Raw genomic sequence first — 20,299 nt, 5'->3', positions numbered from 1 at the left:
CGGACAAGCAGCACCCAGGCTTTGGGGGGGTGGGAGCCCCACGATGGGCTCTGGGCGTCTCCGGTGCCTCCTCCCGCGCCGTGCCGCGGCGTCGCCCACCCGCTGCGCCAGCGTCCGGCCGCGGTGGGTTCCGATGGGGGCGGGATGGGGAGAGGGGCTGGGATTTGGCCGCTGGTTTGGTGAAGCCCCCCCCCACCCCCCATGCCCCTGGGTGCCCCGGGTCCCCTTTGATCTCGCCAGCGGCCGCATCCAGTGTAAGGGCGAAAAAATGCCGCGGCGTGGCCAAACCGTGTTGTAAAAGGGAAGCGTTGTGCCGGGAGCGGGGGGGGTTTGGCCCCGTAAACCCAGCCTGTTCCATTACAGCACCCGCCGGGAGCCACGGCTGGGAGGGGGGGTGGGGGGGCGGGGGGGATGCCTGCAAACCCCACCCGGTACGGTGAGCCAGGCAAGACAGACAGACATCAGATGGACAGACGGACCCGCTGCCCTTCGCCCTGGCCGGGGTCACCCAGCGGGTGCCCAGCTCCCGCGCCGGGCGCATCCCCATGCCGGGGGGGGGGTGGGGGGGCCACGGGGCTGGATGGGCCCCCCGCCCCCCCCCCCCCGGCTGCCACGTCCCCCGGCCGCGGGGAGCTGGCGTGGTTCCCCCCGTGCCGCAGCCAGCCGGCTGAACCGGGCCCAAGGCAAACAGCGGCCGCCGGGACGGTGCTACCGTGCGGGGCGGGAGGCAATGGAATTGGGGCGGGGGGGGACACGTCCCCATGTCCCCCCCACTCGGGTCTGGGCAGCCCCAGAGAAGCCCAGCAGCCAGGCGGGTGTAGACACAACCGTATATTTCGTAATAAATAATGTACAAATCCACACGTGCCCTCGGTGCACGCCGGCACTGCTGCCGCGGGGCCGCATCCTGCCGCCGCCTCTCGCTCACCGCCCTGGCGCACCCCAGGACTTGAGGGGGGGGTCCCAGTGCTGGGGAGGGAGTTTAAGAAATGCCTTTTTTTGGGGTTTTTTTGTTTTTTTTTTTTCACCTGGGAAAAAGGTGGTTGGGGCAAAATGTTTTCCCCCGAGGGCAAAATAGCCAGGTCGGTGGCAGCGGGGTGGGTGCAGGATCAGGCCCGGCCGAGCTCTGCGCTGAGCTCGGCTGAAGGTCACGGGGACGGAGCCCGGCGTCCCCGCACGCCGCGTGCCGCCGAACCCCCGCGCCGCGGCCGGAGAGCTGGCACCGCGCCCTGCCAGGGCAGAGAGCGCAGGGAGGGCTCTTTATCCACACCCTCGGGGTTTTTCCCCCAAAGAGACCCCACGTTTCCTTGTGGGGTGCAGGGCGGGGTGCAGCGGGTGCTCCCGGCACCCTTGGCCAGCGCCGGCCCCGGTGCGGGCAGACGGGAGCCCCGCTGCTGGGCACAGGGCAAAGCACCGGGCAGGGGACCCCTTCCCATCCCAGCCCCTTCCCCTATTCGCTTCCACCCCCTCTTTTATTCTGTTTTATTTAAATAACCCCCGTGGGGCCGTGGCCCCGCTGCCGGCACCACCGGCACCACGGTCCCCGGGGCTGAGCACCAAGAGCTGCCCCGCGCGGGGCTGGGGGCGAGGGCAGGGGCAGCACCGGGGGGGGCTGACGAGGCCGGCGGGGGCTGCCCACTGTCGCCCCCCTCCCCACGTCCTGGTGGCCCCCTGCCCCGCTGTCCCCCGGGGTCACGGGGCGAGGGTCCCACTCCACGTGTCCCCGTGCGTGTGTGTGTGTGTCCCCCCCCCCTCGGTCGTTATAAATGAGCGTGGGTAAAAGCGACGGGCAAAGGGAGGGCAGAGCTTAGCCGGGGAGGGGGCACGGGGGTGGGCCGTGATGGTCACGGCCGCCCCCGGATCCGGCCCATCCTCCGCTGGCTGCTGGGGGTCCGGCGAGTGGCCGTGGGGCCCGGGGCTCGGGCACCGGAGGCGAAGTCCATCACCTCGGGGGGGGCCCGGCGCATCTCACTGGCCCCCATCTCCCGCCGGATCTCGGCCAGCGCCTCGGCCGGGGCTGTCAGCAGGCGCTGGAAGAAGCTCTCCCTCCCCGGCGGCCGCTCCTGGCAGGCGAAGGTGACGGCCGTGCCAGCGTCCGCCTTCATCTCCCGCGAGAAGCCGTCGGAGGTGCCGTCGAAACAGCGGCCGATGGCGATCTCCTTGGCCAACCGCGGGTTCTGGTCCGTCACCGTGTAGATGCCGTAGTTGTGACCCAACGGGTCGACCGGTGCCAGCATGGTGAAGGCGGCCGTGTGGTTGTTCTCCGCCACGGGCGGGTGACGGCTCAGGTACTCCCGGAGGAGGCTGTTGATGGCCGTGCGGTGGCAGCTGCCTTGGGGGATGATGGAGACCAAGGTGCGATCCACCAGGCTCTGGTCGAAGAGCATCCCACTGCACTTGAACTCCACGCAGGCGCCCGAGGTGTTCTCCAGCAGCATGTCCTGCACGCTACGGGTGTCACGCAGCCCGTAGAGCTGCCCCCGGGTGCGGGGGTGGCTGCCCCCCACGTTACGGGACCTCACCATGTACTCCTGCGGCCCCTCGATCCGCACCTTGATGAAACAAGCCCTGAACTCCTGCGGGTTGGGCCACCATGAGAGGTAGTCACCGGTCCAGGAGGTCAGGTCGCTCTCCCTGAAGGGCACCACGTTGTACTCGTACTTGTCCACCTCCACGCGGTAGAAGCGGAGGTGGTTGGCGCTGACCGGCGCCTTCTCGCACTCCTCGAGGCTGCGGTAAGGGTAGACGGGACCGTTGGTCTCGTCAACGTTGTTGGGGTCGGGCTTGGCCACGTTGATTTGGAAAGCCGTCTTCTTCAAGTCGGGGTCATCGTGGTCCGAGCGGCGGTAGCCCAGCTTGCCCAGGTAGGGCTGGGACACCCCGACAGCATTGGGGTTGAGCTTGGGGCTGGAGGCCACGGCTTCCAGCTCCTCCCCGCCCAACGTGGCAGTGACATATGCCGAATAGGCGTCGGGCCGCCGGCCATCGCAGAAAGCGGGCAGGCAGGCGCCGTTGGGACCTGTCACCACGCTGTCGAAGCGACCCCACGCCCGGGGGTTGGCGGGATAGCCCGGCTGGGGCTCCAGGTTGATGAGGCTGATGACCACCCCTTCCAGTTGCTCGTAGGGGTTGAACTTCTCGTTGCTGTAAGCCCTGACCTTGACGAAGCACCGGCGGTCCTCCGGCACGTCCAGGTTGAAGAGCCGCCGCTCCCGGATCTCCAGGTTCCCCACCAGGAAGGTCCTCTCCTCCCTCTTCCCCCGGCTCCCCCCGGCCGGCCGGAGGACCCCCTCCTCCTCCCACAAGCCAGTCTCGGGGTTTAAGGACCACAACTTCATCTTCCGCAGGTGCTCTGGCATCTGGACCTGCCCCGCGTCCATCCGCACCTCCACCGGCCCCGTCTGCAGCGCCGCGCCGGTCTCCCCTTCCCGAAAATCCACGGCGAACATGCCGTAGGTCCGCAGGGGAACGATCTCCCCCTCGGCGTCGGCGAAGCTGAGGTCGCTGGAGGCAGCGCTGGCTGTCGCCATGTCCCTGGGGTCCAGGAAGGTGACACTGGCTTTGACCGTGCCCCTGAAGACCTCCCCGGAGGGACGGAGGAAGGCACCGGCGGGAAGGACGAGCTCCCCGATGGGCTCCCGGTCGCTTGCCTCCCCCAGCGGGATGGCGTTGCTCCGGCTGCCGTCCAGGTCCACCGGCTCCTGCTTCCGCAGCATCTTGACCTCCTGGTAGACGGCACCGCCACGGCGGTTGAAGGGCAGGACCTTGACGGCGTCCACGAACCTCTGCTGCCGGTCCACGAAGCGAGCCACCAAGCGCTGCGTGTCCGGCGGCACCTCGATGGTGAAGGAGCCCTTGTAGCCAGTGAAGCCGACCTTCCTCCTGCCGAGGAAGATCTGCCCGAAGCGCAGGGGCTCGCCGGTGTCGGCCGCCGTCACCCGTCCCTGCACCAGGACGCGGGGCCGGGCGCAGGGTCCGCAGCCGCACTCGGCCACCACCTTGACGGGCAGCAGGGAGCCGGCGCAGGGGATCTCCCGCATCTCCATCCTCCGCACCCCGCAGCAGCGCCCCGCGTCCGCCCCGCACCCCGACCGGTTGGCCAGGCTGCCGGCACACGGGGCGGGCGGGCAGCGACCCACGTTGTAGTAGCGGGAGCCGGTGGCGTCCTGCGGGCACTCGCTGGGCAGCTCCACGAGGCTGGGCTCAGGCTCCGGCTTGCAGCTCTGCTGGCCCTGGGCTGGGGGGGACGGGGGGGGGGGGGACACGGAGGGTTAGGGTGACCCTCCCCACCGCGCGCCCCATCCCGGGATGACGCCGCCGCTGACGAAGCCCATCCCGTTCTCACCCAGCACGGTGAGCTGTGCCGGCGCCGATTTGATGGCGCCCACCTCGGTGCTGGCTTTGCAGTGGTAGATGCCAGCTTGCTCCGGCGCCAGCCCTCGCAGCACCAGGCGGCTGCCGTACCGGTGCACCTTCCTCTCCAGCAGCGTCCCGTTGTGGTACCTGCGGGGACGGGGACGGGCTCAGCGGGGACGCGGCCGGGGCTGCCTTTCCCCACCGTCCCCAGCCCCGGCTTTCCGCCGCTCACCAGTAGTATTTCTTGGGCACGGGGGTGCCTGAGGCTTTGCAGCAGAAGGTCACCTCCTGCCCGGCCACCCGCACCTTCGCCTTGGGGTGCAGCACCATGTAGGGCTTCTCTGCGGGGGAGGAAGGTGGCAGAGGGTGCAACGAGCCGCGGCCACCCCCCCCGGATCACTGCCCCGCACCGTGCATCCTCCGGGGAGGTCCCTCGAGGGGCGCGCGGCCGGGTGCCCACCCCGCACCGCGATGCTCACCCAGCCTCTGCAGCGTCGCGTGCGCCACCGCCACGCCGGAGCCGTTGGAGACGACGGGTGCCAGTGCCGGGGCGAAGCCCTCGCGGTGGACGCTGACGTTGGCGGCCGCGCCCTCGCACAGCCCCGCCGCGGCGAAGCGCCCGTGGGCGTCGCTGCGGGCCAGCAGCACCGGCGGGCGGCCCTCCAGGTAGATGCGGGCGTCCGGCAGCGCCGCGCCGGTGGCGGAGACAACGGTGCCCTGCAGCGCGTGCTCGGGGCAGGCTGCGGGGCGGCGTGGCGCTCAGACCCCGTGGCCGTGGCTGGCGGCGGGGCCGCGTGGGTGGGGGGGCAACCGGGGAGGGGGTCCCCGCTTCCCCAGGGGCAGGTACCTGGGCAGGGCGAGGGGGGACATTTCTGCACCTCGGTGGGGCGGCCGGCGCACGGCACCTTCTTGGCTTTCTTGCAGCTCCGGCGCCGGACGCGCGTCCCGGCGCTGCCGCAGCTGCGGGAACAGGGGCCCCAGGCACCCCACTCCATCCACGCTGGCTCTGCGGGGGAGACGCCGGGCGGACGTGGGGCACCGCGCTCCCCCCCCAGCGCCCAGCCCGGGGCGGCCCTGCGCCACGGGGACACGGGGGGGTCCCCAGCCGCGGAAGCTCCATCCAGCCGCCCGTGCCCGGCCGGCCCTGGCTCACCCCCGCGCGCCCCTGCCAAGCTATTTTTGCCAGCGCGGCCTCTGTTACCGCAATTAAGCGGACGACGCGCGGGCGGTGGCGGCTTTGCCCGGGGAGCTGCCGCGTCGGCGCGGGGGCAGCGGCCCGGGGCCGACGGCCCCCACGGGACCCCTCGTGCCACCAGCAGCAGGGGGCCGGGAGAGGAGCCGGAGGCGGCCGGCATGAGGGGTGCCGGGGTCCCTACCTGGGCAGGGGCCGGCGCTGCACGGCCGGCGCTCCACGGCTTTGCCCTTGCACTTGAGCTCCTTGAGCGCGGCCGCCACCCGGGCGTTGACGCAGCGGCGGGCGCGGGTCTGGGTGCCGCTGCTGCCGCAGGCGCTGCGCGAGCAGGGGCTCCAGGAGGACCAGTGTGACCAGTAGATGTGCTCTGGGGGGGGGGCGGAGGCGTTAAGTGGGGACCCACCGCCCGCACCCAGCTCCGTGGGGGGCACGTTGCCCCCGGGATGGGGGGCGGGGGGGGCGGCTCTGGTGCAGCTGCAGCTCCGGCAGCACCCGGTGGGATGCAGCAGTGGGGGGGTGACGAGCAAGGGGTGAGCACAGCAACGGGTATGGACCCCCCCCCCAAAGTGCCAGCGGAGCCCGGGGGGGGTGGGACGCGGCGGGGCCGAGCGCTCACCCAGCGGGCAGAGGAAGCGGATGTGGTAGTTGGAGCAGGTCTTGCCCCGCGGCTGCTCCTTGTTGACGCAGCGAAAACCCTTCTTGGGGCTGACGTGCACCACCTCGCCCACCTCCTCGGGCAGCTCCCACTCGGTGGTGCGGGCCTGGATGGCCACCGGCCGCTCGCAGACGCGGCCGCGGTAGTAGAAGCGAATGGCGTCCAGGCTCTCGTAGTCCCCGTCCCCCCCGGGGTGGTCGATGTTGAACCAGGACGTCCACTCGGCTCCTCCGCCTGGGAGGGAGCGAGCCCTGAGCGCGCGGATGGGGAGCAGCCCCCCCCACCCCCGGTCCCTAAGCACCCCGGGGTGCCGCCGGGGCTGGGCGCAGCTCAGGGACGTCGAGGGCCGCGTGGGCAAAGGACGAGCAGACGAAGCACGCGGGGACGGAGGGCACCGGGGGATGCGGCGCGGGAGCCTCGGTGGACGCCGCGTCCCCGCTGCCAGGGTCCCACGGGGACACGACCGTGGCGTGGGGGGATGTCACCTCCCGGGCGGCCCCTTTGGGGTGTCCCGGCCGCGGGTCCCCGGTGGGACGGTGTCCGGCGGGGGTCTGGGGACAGCCGTACCTGCTGTGTCCAGGTCGAGGTCTGCCAGGCTGGGGGCTGCTTTCCAGGGCTTCCCCCCAGCGCCGCTCTTGCCCGGCTCCGAGTCGTTCTCCAGGGGCTCTGGGGGAAGCACAGGGCGAGAGCACCCGGTGCTGGGGCACCCTCTCCCCAGGGCACCCAACGGTGCCGGTCCCTCGCCGAGCCGCGGGCACCAACATCGTGCGGCAAAGCTCGGCCGGCGCCGGGACGGACCAACGTCCCAGCAGGGATGGGGACCCCCTCCCACCCTGAGCCCCCCCGGCCCCGTATCATCAGCCGGGCAAGGGGCTCAGGGCAGGATTTACCGGCTCCACGGGGCCAGGCCGGTGGTGTCATCGTCTGAGGCGGCCAAGGACGGGCTGCGGCCTCCCAGCCAGCCGAGGATGGCTCGAGGGGCAGCCGAGGCTGGTGCCGCGTGGCAAGCATGGCCGTGCCGGGGCCCACGCCATGCCCGCAGGCTGTACGCCGGGGAAATGCTGCCTGCGAGCTCCCGGCTGCCCCCGGGGCGAGCTCGGCCCCAGGAGTGATGTGGGATGGGGAGACGAGCCAGGGTGCCCGCGCACGCACCCACCGTGCCGAAGCCACGGCACAAAGCCAGCGTCACCCAGCCCCGCAGTCCAAACCGGGAGGCAGCAGGAAATTGGGCTGTAAAACCACAGCCGGCAAGCGGAGACACCGGCACGGCAGCGGCCGGCTCAGGGGGGCTCGCTGTGCATCCTGGGTGCAGGGTGTCCCCCCCCCAGCTCCCACCGAGCCCGGCCAGCCACGTCCCGTGGGAGTGAACCCCAGGGAGCCAGGGTCTCCAAGGGCAGCCCTGCCCGCCTGCCCCTCGTGCCGGTGATCCCGGGTGCCGAGACGGGGGGGTTCGGCCGTGCTGGAGGGGACGGATGCGGGCAGCAGGTCCCTGGAGAGAAACCTGTCACCCACGGGCACGGGGCAGGATGCAGCCCAACACTCGGGACCCCCCTGCGCAGCCTGGACCACCGTGAGCACCCCACGGGCACCCCACGGGCACCCCACGGGCACCAGCCCTCCACCAGCAGCAATCCCACGGCAGGGGGGACTCGACCCTGCCACCTCCTGTCCCCTCCCCGGGTGGCAGGGAGCTGGGGGACAGCGGGACGCATCGCAGCCCGTCCTGCAGGTGGATGGATTTCGTCCCCGGACCAGGGACGCTCCCGGCTCAGTCTCGCATGGACGCTGCCCTTGGCACCTTGCGGAGACCCCCGCGGGGCTGGGGGGCCTTGGCACCAGGGAGCAAAAGCCCCATGGAGCAGCTGGGGTGGCCGAGCCAGCCGGGGCTTCCCGCGGGTGCTCAGCCATCCGGCGCCGGAGCAGGCAGCGCTGGTGGGGACGCGGCACGGGGCACGTCCCCGTCCCTCCGGTGACACGGCCCCGGGGAGGGCAAAACTGCCCTGAGCCCCGCCAACGTGTCCCCCCACCGGCAGACGCCAGAGTGACCGTCCCCGGCCGTGACCACGACCCTGCGCACCTCTGCCCCCGGCACACATCTGGCCCCGGCACACATCTGGCCCCGGCACACATCTGGCGAGTGCTCAGCCCCATCCTCATCCTACCCCGCATCGCTGCCGCCAGCCCCCGGGAGGGCAGGGATGCCCCCGGCCGGCGGCACGGATGGGTCCCCGTGCCGTGGTTAGACGGCAGACCCGGCCTTACCTGGTGCCCCAGCACCGTGCAGGGCGGCGAGAGCCAGGAGGGCCAGCGCCAGCTCCGCCATGGCTGCCTGCACGGCGGCAGGTCGGCCGGCGACTGCGAGCGCGGCGGCACCGTGGGTCTATATATGAGGTCTTTCCCCCCTCGCGTCGGCAGACAGCAGCCGTCGGCTCCTGGCACTCGGGGCCGTCAGCTCTGCCGGGGCTGGATCGGTGTCAAGAGGGAAGCGGGAAGGAGCCCTCCTTGGCGAGCCGGCTGCACGCTGCCGCTCACCGCTCCAGCCCGGGAAACTTGAGGGTTTGTTTTTGCAAAGCTGCTAAAATTGGATGCACTTGGGAATGTGGAGGGGAGGGAAGGGAAAAAAGCCGAGCGAGCTCGGCCTCGGTGCTCCTGCGGTTGGGCTCGGGGTGCCAGCACTCCCCTGGCACCCGCTGCCTCGGGGCACGGCGGGCTGGCGGGGCCGGTGGGCGCCCGCGCCGTGACCTGGCCGGCGTGGGTGTGCCGGAGCCGCCCGTGTCCTGATGCTGAGGTGGAGCTGAGGCCACGCAGAGCTCGGTGCGCCCGTGGCCCCGACTGCTCCCCGGGGTGCAAAGCACCCAGCTGCCAGCCGTGTGATGGTGGGGGGGGGGGGGGGGGATGGGGTGGGGACCCCCCCAGGATCACCCCCAAACCACAGCTGCCCGCGGCTGGGGACTGCAGCCCCCTCCTGCGGCCCGGCCAGCGGAAATCCCGGTGCATTCCCTGCATTCCCCAAAACTCCGGCTGCACCGAGCTCTCGGGGGGGGGAAGCAGCTCCCAGCGCTGTCGTGGGGTGACGGACACCCCCTCCCCTGGGACAGCGGGGACGGTCCCCAGCGGTGGCTCATCACTGCCCTCCCCGTTAATTAAACACCCCACGGCGAGGGGGCTGCTCCCGCAACCCTTCCCTGGCGCGTTCAAGGGTTTCAGGCGATGGGGGGGACGCGGCAGCACCGGGGACCCCGAAGCCACCCAAGGGACCCCAGCGGCTGCCCACGTTCCCCATGGGACAGGCGATAGAGGAGGTCACACCCCGTCTGTCCCCAAAAGCAGGTTGGCGACAGGGGACACGGCATGGGGGGCTGAGCTGCGCACAGGGCCGAGTCCCCCGGTGGGGACAGGGCACGGAACCCGGTCCTGGCACAAGCCCCCAGCCCAAACCCCGCCGGGAGGTCACCGTCCCCTCGCCCCGCGTCCCCAGGCAGACACCGACCCCGGGGAAGAGCCACCAAGCGCTTTATTCCCGGGGGGCTCGCAGGGCCACCACGCACTCGGTGCCGGGGTACTCGGGGGGGTTGAGCTCAAACTTCTTCTGCACGTCGTAGGGGAGGAAGCGACCGGCCACGAAGTGCTGGCGGCCCAGGAAGCGGCGGGCGCACTGCTTGGGCGCGGACAGTGACACCAGGACGTCGGGGCTGATGCCACCGCTGCTCCCGGCCTCCACGTCCCACCCTGCGACGGCAAAAAAGACACGGGGGGGTTGGGGGGGGGTGTCAGGGGGTGGCCCCAGGGGACGCGGTGCTGCCGGCAGCTCCGAGGCGGTGTGCCAACAGAGGATGCTCTGGGGCGGTGGGGATGGGGGGGGCACAGAGAGGATGGGGTGCCTGTCCCCCGTGTCCCCCCCCCCAGCATCGCCACCCTGCGTGGCTCCGGCCGCATCCTGGCACCACGCGGGGTTTTTCTTGGTGGGGATTCACCGGCGGCCGTGCCGAGGGCTTCTGTTTGCTCCTGCGGCGGGAATGGACGCGGCGGGGGGGGGGGTGTAGAAATTCGTGATGGCAATTCCAGGCCTGGCCACCAGACACCCGGGTGTTTTCAAATTACATCATGTCTCAGTTCAGGGAGTTTGTTATTTATCGTGGATGCCCTGAACGCATCCGTGGGGAGCGGCCGCCGGCCCCGGCTCCCGGCGGGGATGCTGCCAGGTTGCGGGGGGGGAGAGCAGGGGGTCCCCAGGGCCGTCCCCACCCTGGGAGGGCATCGCAGGGGCTCCCCGGCTGCCCAGGCACCAAGCCCAGGGCGACGCGGCGGCGGCGGGCAGGGTGACGGGCCCGGGGCGCGGGGCGCGACGCTCCGGGCTGGGTCCTATCCCGCGCGGAGGGCCGAGCGCGGTGCCGGACCTGAGGGCACGTCCAGGCTGACGATGGGGATGCGGACGTGCTTCAGGGTGGCCAGGATGGCGGCACAGGGCTCCCTCCCCTCGCCCGCCTCCGCCTCGGCTCCCAGCACGGCGTCCACCACGGCGTTGTAGGCGTCGTTGATCAGCTGCACCTGGGGGGGGGGACGCACGGCGGGCAGCGGGCGGGGGGGTCCCCCGGCCACCCCACCGCGGGACAGGCACCGAGCCCTACGCCACGATCCCGTCTGCTTGCTTAAACGGACTCACCCAGCGGCTCCCGCCAAAAAAATCCCCCCCCCGCGAGGCGAGGTGGGGAGGGGGGGACGAGGGGCGCGGTGGCGGAGCAGAGCCCGGCACGCCGAGACGCACGGCCCCGGCCAGGGCAGCGCTTTCGGGTCACATTCCTCCCGTCCGGCCCCGCGCTTCCAACAACAACAGAGCCGGTGGCTGGCGGGGCCGCGGCAGCCGCCGCTGGATTTCATGGCATCCCCGGGCTCCCAGCAGAGCCGGGGGCGGGCGTGGAAGGAATAAAAAAAGAATAATAAACTCAACCACGTCAGCCGGTGAGCACGGCAGCTCCGGGGGGGCTCACCTCGGTGGGGAGGTAGGAGAGGAAGGGGATGTCCATCTTCTCGCACTGCGTCGTGAAATCCCGGTACAGGGGGTCCGGGGAGCGTTTGGGGTAGAAGATGGTGGGCTCGTAGTCCTGCGCGGTGGAGAGCGGGGATGCAGCGTTGGAGCCCTGCACCGCTCGGGGATGAAGAGGAGGAGGAGGAGAAGGAGGAGGAGGAGGGAGGAGGAGGAGGAGGAGGAGGAGGAGGAGGAAGATACCTACAAAGATTCGCAGGTGCCGGGCGCACACCAGCCCGATGGCCCCGTTCTGCGCCGGGCCGCACACCACCAGCACCGTGGGCTGCTTCCGCGGCAGGGAGGGCAGCGGGAAGGCCTGCCGAGAGGAGACGGGGACATCACGGATGGCACCCAGCGCCGGGGACGTGGCAGGGACGGGGGGACCGGGGCCTGAGGGGCAGATGGACCCGTGGTGGGGACGTGCTGCTGGGTGGGCAGCACGGTGCGTGGTGGGATGGGGATGACGTCCAAGGCGGGATGGGGACGGCACCCACGGCAAGAGGGGGCACGTGACGGGATGGGGACGATGCCCACGGTGGGATGGGGACGGCATCCACAGCAGGACTCGGATGGCACCCAGGGCAGGAGGGGGCCTGCAGTGGGATGAGGATGATGCCCGTGGCGGGACGCCGACGGTGCCCGCAGCGGGATGGGGGATGATGCCCGAGGTGGGAAGAGGACGGTGCCCAGGCCAGGGACGGTGCCCGTGGCAGGACGGGGACGATGCCCGTGGCAGGACGGGGACGATGCCCGTGGCAGGACGGGGCTCCCCGCCAGCCTGCAGGGAGGCGGCCGCACGCTCCACATACCAGCAGCCTTGCAAAGGAAGGCTCTGTTTATCCGTTGACGGATTTTTTTCCTGCTCACGGAGCCTGGCTCCTGGTCCCGTCCAACCGAGCGGCACGGCCTGCTCGCAGCCGCCGGACAAAGCTGCGCTTGCCTGGCCCTGGCCCTGCCCCAGCACCGGCCGCGCTGCCAGCTGCCTTGTGGCTCCCGGGGACGTGCCGGGAGGGGACGATGCTGGGGACCCTGGCTGGGCGCGGGGACGCCCAAGCTGAGGGTCCGTGGGTGCTCTCCCGGGTTCAGCCCCACGAGGAAGAGGAGGATGCTCTGCCCCGTGAGGAGGATGCTCAGCCCTGCTCTCCCCAGCTGGGGCTGGCGCGGGAGCTGGGGATGCTGCGACACGGGGGTCCCCGATCCCACCCCGTGGGACCGGGACCAGCCCCGAGGCAGCGCCGGGATCCAGAGAGGCTCCGACACCCAAATATTTCCCCTCCTCAGGCAACTCCTCTGCCCTTAGAGAAGGGGAGGACAGAAAATGGTCCAGACACCTCCAACGGAAAATCTGAGCCAGGCGAGCGCGGAGCTCGCCGGCTTCCGAGGCACAAAGCTGCCCTTGATGCTCACCTCCACTCACCCACGCTGCCCAGAGCCCGGCGGCTGCCTCCTCCTCCTCCTCCTCCTCCTCCTCCTCCTCCTCCTCCTCCTCCTCCTCCTCCTCTTCCTCGCATCCAGCCCGAGCACTCGGGGCTCCCAGCCCCAGGAGAGCAGCGCCAGGGCACGGGGAGCCCTGGGGAGGCCCCCAGCACCCTCCTCCCCGCAGGCAGCAAGGGCAGCCGGTGCCTGGCAGTGCCGACACCCCAGGGAAGGGCTCGAGCATCCCCCTCCCGTGGAGGGTGTAACCCACGGCCCCGGGGTGAGCCCAGTTCACCCCAGGGGAAATTATGAAGGGTGGCCGAGGAATGCAAAAAAAAAACCCAAAAACCCACCCAGGGAGGGGCTGCAGCCCTGGCATGGCCAGAGCATCGCTTCCCGCGGGGCTCTGCACGAGGCCTGGCTGTCCCCTGTCCCCTGTCCCCACACCTTGGTCTGCGGCAGGAGGGTGACCACGGCCGGCGGTGGGAAAAACCACGCAGGGTGGGACGAGGGTGGGAGAGCCGCTGGCAGCAAAGCCCCCGGCCCCGGCAGGGTGTCCCCGGCCCCGCCGGCCACCTCACCTTGGTCACGGCCATGGCACAGGCGTGTCCCCAGATCTCGATCAGCTGCTGCCGCCCAAACCGGTAATCCTCCAGCAGCTCCTTCTCGATGGCCTCGGCCTCCGCCTTGCTGCGGGGGGAGCAGACGGCAGTGAGGACGGGGACGTCCCCGTCACCCCTTGGCTCCGAGCCCCTCGGGACCCCACTCCGTCCCCAGGGTGCGGGGCAGGGATGCTCGGGGGTGCCGGGTGAGCGGGCTGGGGGCTCGCGGGGCTCAGGGCGGGCACAGCCAGCGGCTCGGGGCTCGGGACGCGCACGGCCGGCAGATTCGGGGGCCTGGCACCGCAGGATGGGGGCTGCGTTTCGTGCGAGGCACGGCCCTGGCAGCGGCCCCGGGCTCACGGGGATCGGGCTGTTATATAAAGGCGAACAATGCTGTGGTTGTTCTTTTGCTGCCGAGCCCAAAAGTTGGCAGGGCCGGGGAGCCTCCAAATTGGACAATAATTGCTCACATCTGTTGGCTCACCTGCGCCGCGGATGGGAACAGCGTGTGCCGGATCCAGCGTGCCGCCGCCGCGCTTGTTATGGAAGGGACGGTGAAATCCGGCCCCCAGGAGAGGCTGGAGTCGGGATCCCGGCGGCCCAGGGGTGAAAACCCGCAGCCCCGTGGGGGAGCCGGGGTGCCCTGGGCCCGGCCACGCTCCTGTTTTGGGGGTGCACACTCCCACCTCGCTCGGTCCCAGCTGCGGGGAGGGGACCCACTGGCCCCCCGCCATGTGCAGGAATGGTGTGGTGCTACCGGCCCCGGGAGCCAGAGGGGTCGTGGGGCCGGGTGCCTGGCTGCGGGGTGGCCCCGCACCGTCCAGGCTGACCAGCCGCGTCCCCTGGGCGTCCTGGCAGCCCCCAGAGCCCCCGCGTCCCAGCAGACCCCGTACCACGCTGTCCCCGGGGTGCCCTGGCAGATCCCAGGGACCATTTCGATCCGACGTCGTTCTGGCAGACCCCGCAGAGCCCCCTGTTCCCTGGGCATCCAGGCTGAGCCCACCCCATCCCCTGGGTGTCCTGACAAACCCATAGACCCCTATAGACCCGGTCACTCTGGCAGATCCCAGAGACCCTACAGACCCCAACCCCCAGCCGTGCTGACAGATCCCATTGACCCCACGTCCTCTGGCTGTCCCCGTAGACCCCCCTCTACCCCCCGCATGTCCTGGCAGACCCCACAGACCCCCAGTGCCCTGGCCATCCTGGCTGACCCCCAGAAAAACCTCATCCTGCCCCATCCCATCCCATCCCATCCCATCCCATCCCACCCCATCCCTGTCCCCAATCCTGTGGTGCCCTCTAGTGAGGCCCAGCCCCACAGTGGGGTCCTGTGGGCAAATAGGGGGGGAAAAGGGGCCGCATCCAGCCCCCCGTCCCCCCTCCCGTGCCGGGGCTGGCGGAGCGGGGTGGGTCCCAGCGCAGCTGTGTTGTCGGTCTCCCAACAAAAGGCACGTTTCGGCTCTGACAAAATTCCCCCACGTCTGTTCCAGGGGAGAACATTGCCCGTAATCGCTGCTGGCCGGGAAACCTGGGCCCCCGCCCGGGCTGGCTCCCGCTGCCCTGGCATCGTCCCCAGGAAGGGGGGGGACATGTCACAGGGCTCCCTGGGTCCTGGCTCGCTGCTCACCCAGGGAGCAGCGTCCCCCCCAAATGTTCTGGGGTGCACGTTCGCTACCAGCCCTCCCCGCTCGCCCGGGGCTTTGCGGCTTGGCTGTGCTATAGGGCCTGGGGACGCGGTGGGGGGGGAAACGCTGCTCCCGTCCCCTGCGCGGGGGTAGATACCCCTCAGAGCCCAGCGGAGACCCAGCAAAGCCCAGTCCGACCCAGTTCAACCCAGTTACTGGTGTCTCTCAGAGGGGATGGTGGAAGGCCGCTGCGCCGACGGGGCAGAGACCTTACGGGGAACAGGAGGGAGAGGAGCCGACGGACGAGGGGCTCGAGAGCATCCCTCCCGCGTCCCCTCCCGTACCCCGGCCCCAGGAGCGGGGCACCCCAGTTCTGCACCCCAGCTCTGTGTCCCCCCTCTGCATCCCAACTCCACATCCCAACTCCGCATCCCTGCTCCGTGCCCGCTGCTCGTCCCTCCCCGGCACAGCTCGGCTCCGGGCCCCCCCCGCCGGGGTGCAAGCGGGGGGACCCCGGAGGCACCAGCCCTGCCCGGGACCGGGGTCCCCCCGCTCCGCTCCCCGCGCTGGGGACGCGTCTGCCGGAGACATCCCTGCCGCAGCCATGGAGACCCGGGATGCAGTTGCTCTGGCAACCGAGGCTATTTGGGTACCAGCCCCCCCCCGCCCCCCCCGCCCCCGCCGCTCGGGGGTGCGAGAAGCCGGGGTGGGATTGCCCCGGGGGACCGGCAGTCCCGGGGGACACGCGTGGGGACAGCGCGGGGGCCGGGGACGCCGCGTCCCTGCCCGGAGGAGCCCCGGAGCATCAGAGGGGGCAGGAACCGAGCCGAGGGGGGTCCCGGGGCAGCGGAGGGGCCCGCCCCACCGCCGGGACCGCGGCACCCTCCCGGGGTCCCCACCACGTCCCGGCACCGGCCACGTCCCTGCGGGCAGCGGGGACCAGCTCCGGGTGCGGGGGGGGGGGGGGCACCGGCTGGGGGGGGCCCGGCTGTGCTGGGGGCGAACCCCGGCTGCCCCGGTGCGGGCGCACGGTGAGGGGCGCGGGCACGGCGGGACCCCGGTAGCCCCATCCCAGTGCCCCCACCGGACGGGGCGGGGCGGGGGGGGGGGGGGGGGTGGTCCCCGGGCTCACCTGAGGTACCGGGGCGGCTGCCGGCCGGGGCCGGGCGCGGAGCTCATGCCGGGCAGCGGGACGGGGCAGCGGCGGAGCCCTGCGGGAGCGGCGGCGGCGCGGCCCCCCCGGCGCTTCGCGGTGCCGCCCGGGGGAGGCGGCTCCGGCTGCCCCCGCCCCGCCCGGCCCCCCCCCCCCCCCCGCCGGGAGCATCGCACCGGCCCCCGCCCGCGGGCGGTGCTGCCGCCGGGGCCGGGCACCCGAGGAGCGGTGCCCGGTGCGGGGAGAGGCGGGGAGGGCAGAAATCGCGGCTGTGACCCCCCCCCACGCCCCCGCCCCGGCCCGCAGGCAGCAGCCGCCTGCACCCCGCAGCGAGCGCGGGAAGCAACGGGAACGCGTCAAAGCCTCAAAATCGGTGGTTTTCGCCCCGGTGGGAGCCGCGTCCGCGGCGTCAGAGACCGCAGGGCGAGCTCAGGGCTGCTCCCCGCCGCACCCCGGCCCCGACCCCGACGCCGAGGGACGAGGCCCCGCCGCAGGGGACAGGCAGGGCCAGGAGCGCAGGCACCCGGCCCCTCTCGGGCGCTTTGGGCAGCCGGAGCACAGCCCAGCTCAGCCGGGCAGCGACCGGCCGCCTCTCGCGGCCCAGCCCAGGCTCCCACCCCCATCCAGGGCTCCGGAAGCGAGAGCCGGGACCCCCGGACACGCGCAAGAGGGGAAGAGGAGCAAGCGCCCCGGGAACGGCAACATTTCCCGCTGGGGGATAGGGAGCTGTACAGGAACACGCGTGACACCGTGTCCGACACCGTGGATCCGTGTGGTTTTAATAACAGCCGCCAGAACGGGCGGCACCGGGCAGCCACGGCCCCCCGGCACGGCACCGGGGGAAGCCGGCAGGCCGGGAAGCGCCGTGCCGCGCCGTGCCTCAGACGTAGTACTGCAGCCCGAACTTCTCGTTGTCCATCTCGCTGGCGGGGCGCAGGTAGTAGAGCTCGTCCAGCGTCGGGGGGACCCAGCGGTCGGTGTGGAACAGGGACTCGCCGACCTGGGTGGGGAGAGAGGCCTGGAGGGGGGACGGGCGCAGCCGCCTCGCGGTGATCAGCGTCCCCCCCTCCCCGGCTCCGAGCCCCGACCGGGGCGGGAAGTGACCGTTATCGCTCAGCGTAGCCCCCCGCGCCGCCGGTTCCTGGGGGGGGGTTCTTCAGGCCCGGGCAATGTGAGTTTTCCAAGAGATCTGACGCGGACCCAGACCCACCGGGACGGCCGGTTCCCGCCCCGGCGCGAGCCGCTGCCTCGGGGATCACCGAGGGGCAGCCCCCGGCACGGCCCCCCCACCCCCGGACACCTGGGAGTCCCAAACCTTCCAGCCAGGAACGTCCTTCATGATTTTGGCCTCCTCGTCCAGGTTCTGCCGCAGCAGGCGCAGCGTTCTGCGAGAGAGGGGAAGGCTGAGCCCGGAGCGCCGGGACGCAGCGCCCGGCGGGGCCCCCCCGAGCCCCCGGTACCTGCGGTCCGACTCCGCCTGCAGCAGCGGCATCAGGGCGATCCGCGCCTCCAGGTCCTCGATGAGCAGCCGCCTGCGTGGGGACAAGGCGGGGGGGGCAGAGCTCAGCAGGGCACCGGGAGAGCACCGGGAGAGCACCGGGAGAGCACCGGGGAGGGGGTGCGGGGGCAGCAAACCGCGGGCAGGGGGTTAGAGGGAGACGGGGGAAAGGCGAGAGAAACCCGGGCAGGGCCGGGGGAACCGGAGCACAGTGGCGGGAAGGGCAGAACAAGGTGCCACAACCGGTGAGCCCCCGGGCAGAAGCGCAGGGGGACCCGGGGAGCCCCGGGCAGGGGACGCGGGGGCCGGGCGGAGCGTCCCGGGGAGGGACCGGGAGGAGCCCCGGGAGCGGGGGGGGGGGGCGGCACCTGCGCTCCCGGTTCCACTTGATGAGGGTGTAGTAGCCCAGGAGGAGGCTGCCGATGCCGAGCGCGAAGAGGCTGTAACCTGCGGGGGGGGGGGGGGGGGGGGAGCGGGTGAGGGGCGGCACCGGAGGGACCGGGGCACCGGAGGGGCCGGGCCGGACCGGACCGGACCGCACCGGGCCGGGCCTCCCCCGCGGGGCCTCCCGGGCCCAGCCCGGCCCCGCTCCCCGGCCGCCGCCCACCTGAGAGGCCGCGGCGCGGGAGGTGCCGCTTGTAGTCGACGGGCCCGTACCCGCCCGGCGGGGCCATGTCCTGCTTCACCTTCGGCGCCGCCATCCCGGCGGCCGCACCGACGTCACTTCCGCCGCCCTGGGCGGAAACGCTCTGTGGGGGACACGTCACGTGACAGCGCCTCCCGCAGAGCGCCGCCGGCCGCGTCTTAAAGGGGCAACGCAGGCGACGGGCAGCGGTGGGTCCCACCCTCGCCGGTGCCGGTGGAGGCTGGGGGGAGCCCGGCGGACGGACGGACGGACGGACGGACGGACGGACAGACAGACAGACAGACAGACAGACAGACAGACAGACGGCTGCGGCCGTGAGGTGTCGCCGAGCACCCGGGCAGGGGGTGGGAGCGGGGACACCCGCTGCGCTGCGCGCACGGATCCTGCACCCGGGGTTGCTCAGCCCCTGCGTGCACGCCCGGTACCGGGGCAGGGCTCCTGCACACACAGCCCCTGCACGTCCGCATCGGTGCACGCACCCCCCTGTGCACGCCAGGTGCCGGTGCACGCTCCCCACCCTCCCCGGTGCAGACCCCGTCCCGGTGCACGCACACCCCCCCCCCCCCCCTCACCCCGGGGGGACCAGACCCCCGGCGGGGCGCGGCCGGGCGGGGCGGCTGCGGGTGCTGGAGCCACGGGGTGGGTGGGGGACGAAGAGTGGGGTGCACTCGCTGGCAGGCAGCCCCCAGCCGTCTGCACCCACCAGCAAGCGTGCAGCAGCAAGCATGCACCCACCAGCAAGCACGCACCAAAAAGCATGCACCCACAGGCAAGCATGCACCAAGAGTGCAGCCATGGTTAAGCATGCACCAGCAAGCGTGCTCCTGCCAGCAAGCGTGAACCAAGAGTGCAGCCACGCGCTGACAAGCGTGCACTAAAAAGCGTGCACCCACCGGCAAGCGTGCACCAAAAAACGTGCAAGCGTGCACCAAAGCGCGTGCTCACGCGGGAGCGTACACCCACCAGCGGACACGCACCCCAACCTGTCGCTGTCCCCAGCCCGAAGGCCCCCCAGCTCCAGGTGGCACGGCTGCCAGCACCCACCGTTTTACCTGTGCAACCCCCCCTGGCCTGGGGGTCCTGGGCCAGGAGCAGGGTGAGGCCCCCCGCAGCACCCCGCGGCCCCCAGGATGGTTTTCCCTGCGCCCCCCCGGCTCTGTAAGCCCTCGGCTGTTTCAAGATCAAGGTCACTCTTGTCTTAAGCTCTAATCGGCGGCCATAATCCCTCGGCTGCCGCTGGGACTTAATAAATTTGCAGATGGTGTGGCCGAGGCCGCTGGGCAGGAGCTCGCTGAGATGCTGGGGGCAGCCCCGGGTGGGGGGAGAGGGCACCCCGGGGAGGGGGGGACACTTGGGCCGAGGCCCACGGGCAGCAGCTCCCTGCTTTCTCCAGCGCCGCTTTGCTCGCAGACGCGGGTGGGAGCCGTGGGACGGGGGGAGGATCGCTGCCTCCTGGCCCAAATCCTGCCCATGGAGCCTTGGCCCCGCTGCAGCCGGGATCACTGGGCTGGGGGGGGGCACGAGGGGGGGCACAGGGGGGGCTGCGGTGCTGGGGAGCGGGGGCTGCCCGCCCAGCAGGGCGAGGGGGATGGGGAGGACACGGGGAAGGACGAGCCCAGGGATGCCCGTGGTCCTCGCGGGATGCGCCGGCAGATGCGGGAAAGGCTCCTGCTCCTTGCCCCATCCTGAGCCACCCCATGGGCTCGTTAGCGCCGGCACCCAGGGCCAGGGTCTTCCTCCGCATGTGCTGCGGCTTGTTCAGCCTTTACAGGAGAAGATCAACTCGCTCGGCTTCCCCGGTACCGAATCATTTCATTGCAACTGAATTTGCAGGAGAACCGAACCGAGCCGAGACACGGGGAAAGACCCTTGCGGGGGAAGGAGCAGGCACCCCGTGAGCTGCTCGCTGGCTCTGGGCCTCGTCCTCCTGCCCCCGCTTTTGGCAGAGATGGGAGTTAAACCCCACGGCGACCCGTGATTCTCACTGACGTCCCCCGGGGAAACGCGTCTGGAGGGGAAAACACGGGCGTCAGCTCCGCGTCCAAGTGTTTTCCCGGTGGGTGCCCCTGGAATAAGCTGCACCTTCGGGCACAACTACAAATCCAGATCTCCAGCGGCTGCTTGGCC

The 20,299-nt window shown here is 71.6% G+C and overlaps 3 protein-coding genes across 3 annotated transcripts; all 3 read right to left on the bottom strand.

The window, feature by feature from the left end:
- Positions 1–1,785: 1,785 nt before the first annotated feature.
- CILP2 (cartilage intermediate layer protein 2) lies at positions 1,786–8,541 on the bottom strand. The gene is made up of 9 exons (XM_075524192.1): positions 8,466–8,541; positions 6,771–6,869; positions 6,165–6,437; positions 5,733–5,915; positions 5,204–5,362; positions 4,836–5,096; positions 4,589–4,697; positions 4,346–4,503; positions 1,786–4,237 (listed from the first exon to the last, which is right to left on the bottom strand). Exons 1-9 carry the CDS (start codon positions 8,524–8,526, stop codon positions 1,845–1,847), a joined length of 3,696 nt encoding a protein of 1,231 aa, XP_075380307.1. The 5' UTR covers positions 8,527–8,541; the 3' UTR covers positions 1,786–1,844.
- A 1,170-nt stretch (positions 8,542–9,711) lies between these two features.
- Positions 9,712–16,117, bottom strand: YJEFN3 (YjeF N-terminal domain containing 3). Its single transcript, XM_075524443.1, has 6 exons — positions 16,008–16,117; positions 13,227–13,335; positions 11,435–11,545; positions 11,192–11,305; positions 10,601–10,751; positions 9,712–9,932 (listed from the first exon to the last, which is right to left on the bottom strand). Exons 1-6 carry the CDS (start codon positions 16,052–16,054, stop codon positions 9,718–9,720), a joined length of 747 nt encoding a protein of 248 aa, XP_075380558.1. The 5' UTR covers positions 16,055–16,117; the 3' UTR covers positions 9,712–9,717.
- Positions 16,118–16,781: 664 nt separating this feature from the next.
- On the bottom strand, positions 16,782–18,275 carry NDUFA13 (NADH:ubiquinone oxidoreductase subunit A13). The gene is made up of 5 exons (XM_075524297.1): positions 18,134–18,275; positions 17,895–17,973; positions 17,489–17,560; positions 17,344–17,413; positions 16,782–17,028 (listed from the first exon to the last, which is right to left on the bottom strand). Exons 1-5 carry the CDS (start codon positions 18,225–18,227, stop codon positions 16,909–16,911), a joined length of 435 nt encoding a protein of 144 aa, XP_075380412.1. The 5' UTR covers positions 18,228–18,275; the 3' UTR covers positions 16,782–16,908.
- Positions 18,276–20,299: the final 2,024 nt, after the last annotated feature.

The sequence above is a fragment of the Mycteria americana genome, chromosome 24 (genome assembly GCF_035582795.1).
Source record: "Mycteria americana isolate JAX WOST 10 ecotype Jacksonville Zoo and Gardens chromosome 24, USCA_MyAme_1.0, whole genome shotgun sequence".
NCBI lineage: Eukaryota > Metazoa > Chordata > Aves > Ciconiiformes > Ciconiidae > Mycteria > Mycteria americana.
The sequence above is the reverse complement of the archived record's forward strand: the minus strand, read 5'-3'. Positions and strand labels throughout refer to the sequence as shown.